At 38.0% G+C, this 14,189-nt stretch overlaps 1 protein-coding gene across 5 annotated transcripts in view; it reads left to right on the forward strand.

Moving 5' to 3' along the window:
• Window positions 1-627: 627 nt before the first annotated feature.
• LOC127451382 (C-Jun-amino-terminal kinase-interacting protein 3-like) overlaps window positions 628-14,189 on the forward strand; it is a 57,336-nt gene continuing 43,774 nt past the window's right edge. For 3 of the 5 annotated variants that reach the window (XM_051716049.1, XM_051716048.1, XM_051716050.1), the window contains exon 1: window positions 629-1,615. In XM_051716049.1, coding sequence (XP_051572009.1) covers window positions 1,316-1,615 — 300 coding nt within the window. In that variant the 5' untranslated portion in view covers window positions 629-1,315. Of the gene's footprint in view, window positions 1,616-14,189 lie in introns of all 5 variants that reach the window. The other 2 variants (XM_051716047.1, XM_051716051.1) reach the window with 2 other exon arrangements.

Consider the following 14,189-nt stretch of genomic DNA (forward strand, 5'->3'; position numbering starts at 1 on the left):
CCGTTGAGTGCCATAAAGTTGGCTTGACGTTGGACGTTCGTTTTTCAGAAATAGTCGCAAATTTAGGGACCGTCTCTAAAGTTACATACGACATTGGTGTACACATTTCTAACTCCAATACCATTTGAAGCATATCACCTACAGTCACGAAACTAACTCCAAAGTGTTCAGCTAGCCTAGGTGTCAGCAATAATGCAAACTTTTTTATTTTTGTATTTTTCATATTTATTAAAATAAACTGTCGAATAAACATTGCTATGTATAGGCTATCCCTACTGTATAGCCTCATAAACAAAATATACCATAATTTGAAGCTCAATAGCATTTAAAGAGAATGACTTATAGTCATACAACCAACTCCACTGTTCATCAAGGTGTCAGCAATAATGCACACCTTTTAGATTTTTTTTTTATATCTATTAAAATAAACAGTCAAAATCATATGTAAATATTGCTATGACCATGTTGTCTATTTGAACCATGTACAATTTGTTCTAAATGACGTCACACCCGTTCGTTCTTCGATTTCATATGAAGTCGCCTATATGTAGGCCTTGAGAGAGGAGGAGGACAGCGCGATGAGACGTGCAGTGACGTCAGCTGGCCCCTCCATCAGCCTGCGCGAGTCACCACCCGCTCAAGCAGCAACGGAAACAGCATCACGAACTCCCACCGCCCTGTCAACCAACGGATTGTATTCAACGCCAAAAATGATCAATCTGCCATAATGCTCAAAAAGTAATAGCCGATTTTCAATGACAGCGATCGCCCATTGGCAAAGCGTACGGTAGCTATTTATTTCCATATTTATTTATTTATTTATTTTCCCTTTTCTTCGTTGTTTTTTCAGTAAAGGCTGGGCTCGCGGGCTGCGGCTGTTGAGAGGCAGGTGCATCGTTGGGCGTGATGTGATGTAACGGATTCCGCTCGAACGCAGCGATGAGACCAACGGAACCGAGATCAGCATTTCCCGTCAACTGATTCAGCGGGGAATAATCGAGTCGCAGCGAGGCGCGTCTGTTTGTGTTGCCGACACTGTGGCGCACGAGCACGGGCGGGGAAGAGGGCTCGTCCCCTCGCGAGCGCTCTGTGTGTGTTGAAAACATTGAATCAAATTTCAACGGTTTTTCAACCCCAAATCCGGCTGATGCTGGTGGCATCGGGCCATAGAGTGAAGTAGCACCATGTACACCTGATGACATTCTCATTAATTCATGGAAACCTTTGCCTTTGGGTGAGAAAACACCGCGAGTCGTGTCACCGCATACTCATTTAGCCTTTTTCAAATAACGAGCTTCGATCAAGCGCCGCCAAGATGATGGAGCTGGACGAGGTGGTGTATCAGGACGATTATGGGGCCGTTTCTGTCATGTCAGAGCGGGTGTCGGGCCTGGCCAGCAGCATTTACCGGGAGTTCGAGCGCCTCATCGAGAGCTACGATGAGGAGGTGGTGAAGGAGCTGATGCCGCTGGTGGTGAACGTTCTGGAGAACCTCGACTCGGTGCTGACGGAGAACCAGGAGCACGAGGTGGAACTGGAACTTCTCAAGGAGGACAACGAGCAGCTCATCACACAGTATGAACGGGAGAAATCGCTGCGCAAACAGGCAGAGGAGGTGAGATCGCCGCTGGCCCGCTGCTCTGTTTGTCTATTTGGTCATATGATGATAATAATAATATTATTATAACTGCATCTCCCAACCCCTCATCTTATCATCCTTTTTATATCTGTCCTATTCAACCAGGAGAGTTTTATTACACTATTTAAACGTAACTGGGTTCTGTAAACGTTTAACAAGAGTCCTGTAAACATTTACACTGGCTCTCTAATCTCTCTACAAACATCAGCATGAAACGCTACCTTATTGCTTTGAATTACGTCATCTCATTTTGTAAACAGTCATGACTGGTCTTTGTGAATGCCATGATTGTGCCAGTCTGCTGTCAAATATCTATGTTCATCTAACTTATTTTTCTTAAAAATTCGTAGACTAAATATTTTAAAGGGGTAGTTCACCCAAAAATGAAAATTCTCTCGTCATTTTCTCACCCTCATGCCATCCCTGATGTGTATGACTTTCTTTCTTCTACAGAACACAAATAAAGATCTTTTGGTCTATACAATGCAAGTGAATTGTGACCAGAACTTTGAAGCTCCAAAACACACATAAAGGCAGCATAAAATTAATCCATATGAATCCAGCGGTTAAATCTATATCTTTAGATCAATATTTAAGTCCTTTTTTATTATAAATTCTGCTCCCTGCCCAGAAGTTGGCGATATGCACAAAAAATGTGAATCGCCAAAAACAAAAGGAGAAGAATGGGAAAGTTAAAATAAAAATTGAGATTTTTAATAGGGAAAGGTTCTGGTCACCATTCACTTGCATTGTATGGACCTACAGAGCTGAAATATTCATCTAAAAATCTTCTTTTGTGTTCTGCAGAAGAAAGAAAGTCATACACATCTGGGATGGTATGAGGGAGAGTAAATGATGAGAGAATTTTCGTTTTTGGGTGAACTATTCCTTTAAGTGTTAATAACTCAAATTATTGAGTACAAGACTGAGGCTATGGGGAATACCCATAATATCTTGCGCTTGAATTATTTAATTATGTTTCTTTGGTCAAAGGGAGCATATGGGGGCATTTAAATAGTTGTTATTTAGAATTCGTAGAGGTTTTAGCTCTTTTGTAGTATTATGTATGTTGTTTTGTTGCAAATAGTTGTTTCATGTGCTGTCACCATTAGGGTGATATGTGTTCCCTTTTGGTCAAGTTGGACCTTGTTAACATTATATCAGTTGCCATTGTGCATGTGCAACTAAGGTACAGGAGTCTATGCATTTCTGTGGAGAAATAAGTTTATTTAACTATAGACCTAAAATCAGTTATAATCTTCTTTATTTATGCTGTGTTATTGTATGACCTAAAATTGAGTCCATTCAATTAAAATGAAGTAGAAACAACAATATTTCAAAAGCAAATCTGAGTTAAGTCTACTTGCACCTTAACTTAAATATAGTTAAGTTCATTCTATATGATCACCAAGTTAAGTTAACTTAATTACACACGTTTTGGAGATGTTATTACTCAATTCACTTGAGGGAACAAGTTTACTCAACCAAATGAGAAGAGTCAATTTAGTAGAGTTTTCAGTGCAGGACATCCACTTAAGAAACTTTACTCAATATAGTCATGTTTTTATAAAATAGGCTTGAAATTAATTCAGTCCTGTAATGTGCACTCTAATACATTTAGAAACCCCTATGTGAACTTCCAATAATTAAAATGGCATGTTGTTCTGCCTGTGCATGGTGGGACAGAGTAAGTCTCCTAAAAAGATTCTCTCATACCTGCTTGTATATGAGTATGTAGCAAGGTTCGGGAAAGGAGGAAGCGGGAGCCGGATGAACAATTAACAAGACTTTAATCAACACAAACGCTGAACTGAAACATAACAACAGATGTTGACAAACACACACAGCTCTGTGTCTCTCTCTTTCTCTCTCTCTGGCATCCCCGGCTCCTCCTTTATCTCTCTCCTGCTGATTGGGCAACTCAGTGCAGGACATGCATCCTCGCGGCCCAGCCATGCCCTCCTCTTCGTCACATACCCCCACTGCCCGATTCAGGCTGGAGAAACCTCTTTGGCCACATTTGGTATCTAACAGGCACTATGAACAGCAATGAACAGGCAGCAGCTAATAGATACCCTTTAAGACTAGTGGTTGACCAATACAGGTTTTTTTAATGGCTGGGGCAGATCGATAGGGTCAGTATAATGCAGATATATAGGTAATAAAATTTAATGATAACAAATCATGTGTACAGCAGATTTGACACCAAATTAAAATCTGAAATTAAATGAATGTTGATTTTGTACAAAATGTACCCAAAATTGACTAAAAAGTATCGGAATACAGAGAGAGTCAATACACTAACTCTATCCATTGACAAATCCATTGCTAGATTTTAAAAGCGATGCGAAATCACCACTAATATTAATCAGCCAATCGGGCATGCTATCTCAAAATAATCTCAAAATGGCCAAATATCGACAGATTAATCAGACTGGCCTATCAGTCTATCACTGTTTAAGACCTTTCACAAATCACTGCATGCTGGTATTGCCAAAATATTCTCCAAACATTGTAACTACATCATCAACTGCATTTTCAGAACGCTACTGTGATTCTTGTTGTGTTTAGCATTGTATAAGAGTTCAAACAGTTGTACATAAGTAGACTGCAATCAAAAGGTTAGTGTGTTTCCTCTTTAGGTGTAAGTTACTGTTGTAATTGTACAAATTTAGTGTATTAATTTTAAATGGAAAGAGTGAAAACCATTTTAAAAACCAAGCAAAGTTAACTTGAAGAGACAGAGTGCAGTATGTTTTGTTTATTTCAACTGGATACAGGAAATAGAAAATAGAGGCTCTTTCAGGTTTATTGTTAGTCATTGTAACTGCAGAGATGCTCCTCATAGCCTACCTCTCTTGATTACTTCTTTTTCCTCCTGGAATTTCAGTATGAAAGCCGGCCAAAGTATTTGCTGGCCATAAATGAATGCTGGGATTAGCTGCCATGATCCGCACATGTGTCTGTTGGTTTGGTATTGTTTGTGTTAGTGCTGAGAGAAAGTGATGGAAAGCTTTGGCCCATAAAAGTCTGTGTTTTTGAGGAGACAGGTCAGTGTCAGCTGATTTGTTATATTATACTATACAGTTGAATTTTTGTTTAAAATTAGTTTCTACCTCTATATATTAGAGGTAGACTGATATATCGGTTTGACCACTTAATATGTGCCAATAGTTGCTTTGTGGAACTAGTTGCCGATATATATATATATATATATATATATATATATATATATATATATATATATATTTTTTTTCCTCGTCCGTGATCCTCTGTGGCCGGCGCTGTTTTGATTTGATAATCAAGTAATCTAAATTGAAGCAAGAGCATACAAAGAAAAATGTGACTATATGGAAATGTGCCCTATCAGCACATACATTGTGTCTCCAACTTCATATCTTGTGAATAATAGTAAACCTTATTCCTCATTAAATCTCATCTAGTGAAATATATATATATATATATATATATATATATATATATATATATATATATATATATATATATATATATACATACAAACTCTTCAACTGGTGAATATATAGGCTATAAATATCTTAATTTGGTAAATATTTAATGATAGTGCATTTTAACGGAGTAAAGTCTCCATCATTTCAAAATAAGAACCCCTTGTGTGTTTTGGGCTTTTTTACATTTTATCGTCCCACATTATGAACCAAATCTTCATTTTTTTCTGGTTATTTTTGGGATTTTGGTTGAACAATAAAATTAATTAATCTGGGATTTTATTCATTTTGGACTCTTGTAGGAGCCTCTATGTCTGTGCCTGTTATTGTAAGGAAAGACTGAGATTTTTTTTAATATCATTTAAAATCTATCGTCTGATTAATCGGTTATCTGCCTTTTCCACCTTAGTTATCGTTTCGGCAAAATCCGCTATCGGTCGACCTCTACCATATAAACTCAGCAAAAAAGAAATGTCCCTTTTTCAGGACACTGTATTTTAAGATAATTTTGTAAAAATCCAAATAACTTTACAGATCTTTATTGTAAAGGGTTTAAACAATGTTTTCCATGCTTGTTCAATGAACCATAAACAATTAATGAACATGCACCTATGTCATTAAGACGTTAACAGCTTAGGCAATTAAGGTCACAGTTATAAAAACTTAGGACACTAAAGAGACTTTTCTACTGACTCTGAAAAACACCAAAAGAAAGATGCCCAGGGTCCCTGCTCATCTGCGTGAACGTGCCTTAGGCATGCTGCATGGAGGCATGAGGACTGCAAATGTGGCCAGGGCAATTAATTGCAATGTACATACTGTGAGACGCCTAAGACAGCGCTACAGGGAGACAGGAAGGACAGCTGATCGTCCTCGCAGTGGCAGACCACGTGTAACAACACCTGCATAGGATCGGTACATCCGAAACTGTGGAACAGGTACAGGATGGCAACAACAACTACCTGAGTTACACCAGGAATGCACAATCCCTCCATCAATGCTCAGACTCTCCACAATAGGCTGAGAGAGGCTGGACTGAGGGCTTGTAGGCCTGTCATAAGGCAGGTCTTTACCAGACATCATCGGCGACAATGTCACTTATGGACACAAACCCACCTTCGCTGGACCAGACAGGACTGGCAAAAAATGCTCTTCACTGATGAATCACAGTTTTGTCTCACCAGGGGTGATGGTAGGACTCATGTTTATCATCGAAGGAATGAGCATTACACCGAGGCCTGTATCCTGGAGCAGGATCAATTTGGAGGTGGAGGGTCCATCATGGTCTGGGGTGGTGTCACAGCACCATCGGACTGAGCTTGTTGTCATTGCAGGCAATCTCAACGCTGTGTGTTACAGGAAGACATCCTCCTCCCTCATGTGGTACCCTTCCTGTGGGCTCATCCTGACATGACCCTTCAGCATCACAATTCCACCAGCCATACTGCTCGTTCTGTGCATGATTTCCTGCAAGACAGGAATGTCAGTGTTCTGCCATGGCCAGCGAAGAGCCCGGATCTCAATCCCATTGAGCATGTCTGGGACCTGTTGGATCGGAGGGTGAGGGCAAGGGCCGTTCCCCCAAGAAATGTCCAGGAACTTTTAAGTGCCTTGGTGGAAGAGTGGGGTAACATCTCACAGCAAGAACTGGCAAATCTGGTGCAGTCCATGAGGAGGAGATGCACTGCAGTACTTAATGCAGCTGGTGGCCACACCAGATACTGACTGTTACTTTTGATATTGACCCCCCCCCCCCTTTGTTCAGGGACACATTATTCCATTTCTGTTAGTCACATGTCTGTGAAACATGTTCAGTTTATGTCTTAGTTGTTGAATCTTTTTATGTTCATACAAATATTTACACATGTAAAGTTTGCTGAAAATAAAAGCAGTTGAAAGTGAGAGGACGTTTCTTTTATGCTGAGTTTATATATATATATATATATATATATATATATATATATATATATATATATATATATTAGTCAATCTGATTGGACGAGAGACATTCCATGAGTACTGATGGTCTCACACCATCAGCACTCGGTTGCTTCACTGTGTGTATCACTCTGCTTGTGTTCGTGCCGTTCTAAACTAAAGTGTAAGAGCAGTGCAGATGTGTTAAGAGCCATCTGTCTCTTAACATTTAATTTTGTGACATTACATATTTTAGCCAGCAGGTGGTGGCAAAAGAACATTTTTGTGTGTAATATGAGCCATTTGGTGATGTGAAGTGAGTCAGCGTCACTCACTGTTTATATTCAACAGCACTCCGTGATCGCTCGTATTACTACTACACTACTTAAGCTAGGAAATAGCTTTACACAGCTTTAACAACTTCAGCATTAAGGCTCATCACAACTGAGAGACACAACAGACTGATTAATTACACAAATTCAAGGCACTTACCTTTTACCAGACTTTCCACATTGGAGAGGACGTGCTGTTTAAAATGGTGGACTGCAGTTTCTATAGTGAATGACTCTTGCGCAGCGGCTACCACGAAATAGGGAGAAATACCCCCGCTTAGCCGGTTACTTTTCCACTGATAAAGCTGATCTTCACAAAGCTGACAGCATCTCTGCTTGGGTGTGGCAATAGGTAAACACACACGCTCCGTCTCTCTCTCTCTCTTTCTCTCTCTCTCACTCACACACACACACACACACACACATCCTTGTTTATCCAATAACTTGTTAGAAACAGCCCAAGCCGTGACACTAGTTCTAAAGTGATATTTTTAAATTACTAACAGAGGCTTGGACGCATCATTTGGTTTGAACCAGCAACGTCAGATTCTGATCCGTTGCGTAAGAAAGTAGTCCCATGCACAAATGCGTTTTTATGACCGTACTCAGTTTTTCCTAATTTTTTAAAATGTACTTGTTCAGTGAACTGTCGTATATAAGCAGTATCACACTCGCAATCATGCTATGTGGCCCTAAATCAGCACTGCTGTGATTACTTACGAAACTCGGCCTAAGGCCTCGTATATATATATATAATATTCTAAAGAAACAGAATTTACAAGTTGCAAGTAAGCAAAGTGTTGCAAGTAACCTTTTTTCTCATGTTTTGTTTATTCCAAGCTACAAGTATTTAGGCATATACTTAAAATTTGTATAAATCATTATAGGAAATAACATGCTAATACTGTAAACAATGTACATTACAGACTAAACTCTTTAATGTAACTCAAAAGTCCAAGGGGAATGTGAGGGAATTTTGCGTGTCTACAGGCTTGTTTCTACTGTTGAAAGAAATAAGTAATGGTTTAAAATAGCTATTTTATAAAAAAAATCTGTGTTATATGTTAGGTTTTAATTTGAGACATTTCATGTTAGCACAACACAAAAAATGTGAAACAGACAATTTCACAATTCTACATAATTTTTGTGATTTCACGCTGAAGATGGGTCTGCATGTATCCTAATGTTTGGGGTACCGTAGAAGAACGTGGGAGGAGGATGGGCAGGGTGGGTGATTATGGGTAATCAATTTTCTCATAGAAGGAGGCTGGGTGATGCTGTAACCTGAATCTTATATTATGAGACAGACAGAGAGCACAGAGTGAGGGAGAGAGACTTTAAGGGATGGAGAGAGGGAGTAAACAGCATTCTCCAATTTCATGTCCTGAGGGATTATGGCAGTAGACTATAATGGACACAGTGAAGACATCAAACCTCTCCATTTCACTCTTGCTTCCTCTCATTCAGACCTCACTATATTATAACAGACATACTGTATATAAAACGACTTGATATAATACAAAATGTATCAGTCCTCACTTAAAATGGATCTTGAAGGCCCTAAATGCAAACAAAAGGAATTTTAGCCATAGTATGCCTTTAGGATGACTGAAAACAGTACAACAGCATAATAAATATACCCTAGATCTTTTATGACATGCATGAGGCATAAGATTTATGCATGCATGGTGGCACGACAGGTGCACTTTGGTTAGGTCCAACTTGTCACATATGATTTAAAGGTGATGTGTGTAATATTTTTCTGTCAAAATACATCTTCCTATCCCAGCTTAATATGCAGAGACAACCACATGTCAGCCATTAGTAGTTTGCTTCACCTGAAATTGCTATGGTTTTTTCTGAGGATCCTGCCTTTGAGTACCTGCCCAGCATAACAAAACCTTTACATGCATTTTAAAAGTTTGATTTCATTCGGCCTAAGACGCTTTAGTCGAAATGAAATCAGTCCAATTTTTGCAAAGTCAGACTAACAGACCTAGATAATGGGATTTTAGCTCGGCTTCATCTAGCATGAATACAGTTAAATTAGACCATAACTTGCCTCAGTGTTTGACGCATGCTTCGAAAGACAGAAGTGACAAACAATGCGTATTTAATAGCTGACAACCTTGCTTAAAATATTCAATTATGTATTGTGTTATGTATACTTGGATAGACAGACTAAGACTATAGCCAGTGTTAATCTCATCAACAAAACCACTGACGAAAACATTAGTTGACGAAGGGCATCATGGCGATAATTAAACTATTTATTAAAGCATACTGTTGATGAAAAAATTACGAGAAAAAATGACACTGCAAGACATTAACAGTGCAAGAAATAAACAGAAGAATAAGCATCTAGAGAATCTATATATAGAAGAAGATATTAGATATGGATTCATCTAATCCAATAATCCAGTATATATATATATATATATATATATATATATATATATATATATATATATATATATATATACAGTTGTACTCAAAAGTTTGCATACCCTGGCAGAAATTGTGAAATTTTGGCATTGATTTTGAAAATATGACTGATCATGCTAAGAAACTGTCTTTTATTAAAGATAGTGATCATATGAAGCCATTTATTATCACATAGTTGTTTGGCTCCTTTTTAAATCATAATGATAACAGAAATCACCCAAATGGCCCTGATCAAAAGTTTACATACCCTTGAATGTTTGGCCTTGTTACAGACACACAAGGTGACACACACAGGTTAAAATGGCAATTAAAGGTTAATTTCCCACACCTGTGGCTTTTTAAATTGCAATTAGTGTCTGTGTATAAATAGTCAATGAGTTTGTTAGCTCTCATGTGGATGCACCTAGCAGGCTAGATACTGAGCCATGGGGAGCAGAAAAGAACTGTCAAAAGACCTGTGTAACAAGGTAATGGAACTTTATAAAGATGGAAAAGGATATAAAAAGATATCAAAAGCCTTGAAAATGCCAGTCAGTACTGTTCAATTACTTATTAAGAAGTGGAAAATTCGGGGATCTTTTGATACCAAGCCAAGGTCAGGTAGACCAAGAAAAATTTCAGCCACAACTGCCAGAAGAATTGTTCGGGATACAAAGAAAAACCCACAGGTATCCTCAGGAGAAATACAGGCTGCTCTGGAAAAGACAGTGTGGTTGTTTCAAGGAGCACAATATGACAATACTTGAACAAAAATGAGCTGCATGGTCGAGTTGCCAGAAAGAAGCCTTTACTGCGCCAATGCCACAAAAAAGTCCGGTTACAATATGCCCGACAACACCTTCACATCCCTCACAGCTTCTGGCACACTGTAATTTGGAGTGACGAGACCAAAATATAGCTTTATGGTCACAACCATAAGCGCTATGTTTGGAGAGGGGTCAACAAGGCCTATAGTGAAAAGAATACCATCCCCACTGTGAAGCATGTTGGTGACTCACTGATGTTTTGGGGGTGTGTGAGCTCTAAAGGCACGGGAAATCTTGTGAAAATTGATGGCAAGGTGAATGCAGCATGTTATCATAAAATACTGGCAGACAATTTGCATTCTTCTGCACGAAAGCTGCGCATGGGGCGCTCTTGGACTTTCCAGCATGACAATGACTTTAAGCACAAGGCCAAGTTGACCCTCCAGTGGTTAGAGCAGAAAAAGGTGAAGGTTCTGGAGTGGCCATCACAGTCTCCTGACCTCAATATCATCGAGCCACTCTGGGGAGATCTCAAACGTGCGGTTCATGCAAGACGACCAAAGACTTTGCATGACCTGGAGGCATTTTGCCAAGATGAATGGGCAGCTATACCACCTGCAAGTATTTGGGGCCTAATAGACAACTATTACAAAAGACTGCACGCTGTCATTGATGCTAAAGGGGGCAATACACACTATTAAGAACTAAGGGTATGCAGACTTTTGAATAGGGGTCATTTCATTTTTTTCTTTGTTGCCATGTTTTGTTTTATGATTGTGCCATTCTGTTATAACCTACATTTGAATATGAATCCCATAAGAAATGAAAGAAATGTGTTTTGCCTGCTCACTCATGTTTTCTTTAAAAATGGTACATATATTACCAGTTCTCCAAGGGTATGCAAACTTTTGAGGACAACTATATATATATATATATATATATATATATATATATATATATATATATATATATATATATATATATATATTTTTTTTTTAATTGTTTTAAAATATTGCCTTAGTCTTTCTTTACTGTTACTGGATGGCCCCAGGCACAGAGACTACAAGAGTGCAAACTGAATGAAATCCCAGGTGCAGTTTATTGTGCTACTCCAATCCCAATCAATAAAAAAGTGGTTCACAATACGGGACTTTTAATTATAAAGAAGCCCGAAATACACATGGGACTCTTATTTTGAAATGTCTGCACTCCCAGATGTGAGTTCACTGAAGGATGATTCGCTGAGAAAGTGACTCTGATTCAAACTGCTAACTTGAGCTCCTGGGTAGAGTTGCACCAGCTGTGCGTAAGGTCTCACTTAAGTTGGGATGTAAAGTTCACACTAAGGGCTTAGTAACTATTAGTTAGTTTGTAACTAAGTCAGTGCTTATTTTGGTTGCACCACCTGTTCTTAAGGCAAGAGTTAACTAGTACATCGTAAGCTCTCTGTAAAGTAATGCATAGTTGCATAATATGTATCCAATAAACAGCCTTCACATTTGTGGATAGAAGTGTTAAAAAGCTGTGAATTTCAGTTTGATCTTGTTACGATTGATGCTCACGTAACTGTAAGCTGTAATAAATTATATCACCATTAAAATATGATACATAATAAAAGTAGACTTTATAGTATATTTGCCCTGTGTAAATAACAATATATAGGAACTGTATCTAAAATAAATAAGGGGTGATAAATAAATATTAATACAACAGGCTGGAAAAACAGACATTTATTCATTTTAATATCCTATATATATTTTGAATGTGTTGAAACTTGACACTGGATGACGCACCCTGAAAACTGCACCATTAGAACGGTTTCATGCTGAAGAGCGCTTAAAGTAATTTTTTTCTCTCTCGTAAATGTAAACGAGTGTAAATCTCAACATCATACTGTATGTCGAAAGGATTGAAGCCTGTCACGCAAAACATGATCTCATTGATTTTTTAGCTTTTTTATTCCAACCTTTACTCCTGGTCGAATGCTGCCGTAAATATTTAGTTTATACGTAGGGTTACGTCCTACCTAAGTTTAATGGTGCAACGCTCAAATATTTAGTAGTGCGTAAATTGTGACTTAGTGCCCATTTACGGCACAACTAGACTAAGTTGTAACTTATGCACAGGTGGTGCAACCGGCCCCTGAGTTCAAACCCTCAGTTGTTTTCTGGTGATTCATGAAAAAGATCTGGTTCTAAAGAGTCATTTGTTCATGACTCTCTTGCACTGGGTTTGATGTTGCGTCTGGTGCAGCGATCTCATCAGAAACAGAACTAGTGAATACTGGTTGTGCGCAGTCTAAAAATATATTCAATAACTCACAAGATGATATCTGATGAAACCGCATATGAACGCACACAACCCGACTGTCGCCAGTGGCGACTAGATTTTAAAGTATTGTCGCAATCAATTATTTTTGGTCGCATTTGCGACCATTTTAGTCATAGTCTGGAGCCCTGCCATGGGTAGTGTAGTTGTTCACCAGTAATTCCGCTATCAAATACAATTTTTAAACAATTAAATTTAAATAACGCAGACGGATGGCTTCAGTGGGAGCATATACCATCGATGAACAACCTTGTAGCTCACGATAGGTCTGTCTTTAAAGGTTTTATAAGTTATCACCGAAAATCAATTAGTCGATGGGATAAATGAATGGGATTCCTACTTCCAGAACCAGACTGTTGCACTCTATATTCCTTTCACGGAAAAATTAATAAGTCTCTAAAGCATGAAGAATTCAGAATACTGTTGGCTAACTTGTAAAAAGTAGCTAATACTTCTATTTATTATTATTTCAGGAGCTCAGGTTTTTCACAACTAGGACAGTATATTTAAATGTTTGATATACATGTTTAAATTAGAAAATGTTTATAATTGTTTTTCTGAATGTTTGAAAATTTCATTAACGTTTGGTCAGTTACAGTTTGACACACTTTTTGCCCATTTTGCCCTTCATCATCAACTAAAATATATTTTTGTTGACTAAAACTGACTAAAATTAATGAATATGACATGATGAAATTTTGAATTATTTTAAAAGAAATTTTCGTCGAAAGACTAAAACAAAAAACTGTATAAAAATGTACACTGACTGTTGCGTTATGCAAAAACCCTCTGTAGCTCCATTATAACTGCACTTGTAAGTGTACTGATTGGCTCAACCAATGGCGTAAATTTGGGGCTGGACTACCTGTTTGTAGTATCAGCCAATGGCAGACAGTGGGAGTATTCGGGAAACCTGTTTGAAAACCATCATTATTTTTGCAATTTCAAAAGTGGAAACTGGTGCAAAAATTATACACTTTATTGACTGTTGATTATAACATTTAATCACAAAATTAGAATTGAATCAGGGATTCTATTGGTTGGAACAGAGCAATTGGTTGGACTGGCTCTTTTCACTTATTAGATAGCCACTGTTATGATGAGGTATGGTAAGAACTCTGGCATTTTGGTATTTTTTTTTGTCATAATTACATTATGAAAAACATAATGTCTTAATGGATTTGCTGCTGCTTTGGGGTATGTACAGTTCTCTGTAAATGACTCTATAAATCAAAACACTCATTGGAATGACATAATCAGTCCATTGCAATGTTTTAAATGAAGAGTGATTTAAAGTTTACATGTGTTAGAGTGT

The sequence above is a fragment of the Myxocyprinus asiaticus genome, chromosome 14, assembly GCF_019703515.2.
Source record: "Myxocyprinus asiaticus isolate MX2 ecotype Aquarium Trade chromosome 14, UBuf_Myxa_2, whole genome shotgun sequence".
In the NCBI taxonomy this organism is placed as follows: domain Eukaryota; kingdom Metazoa; phylum Chordata; class Actinopteri; order Cypriniformes; family Catostomidae; genus Myxocyprinus; species Myxocyprinus asiaticus.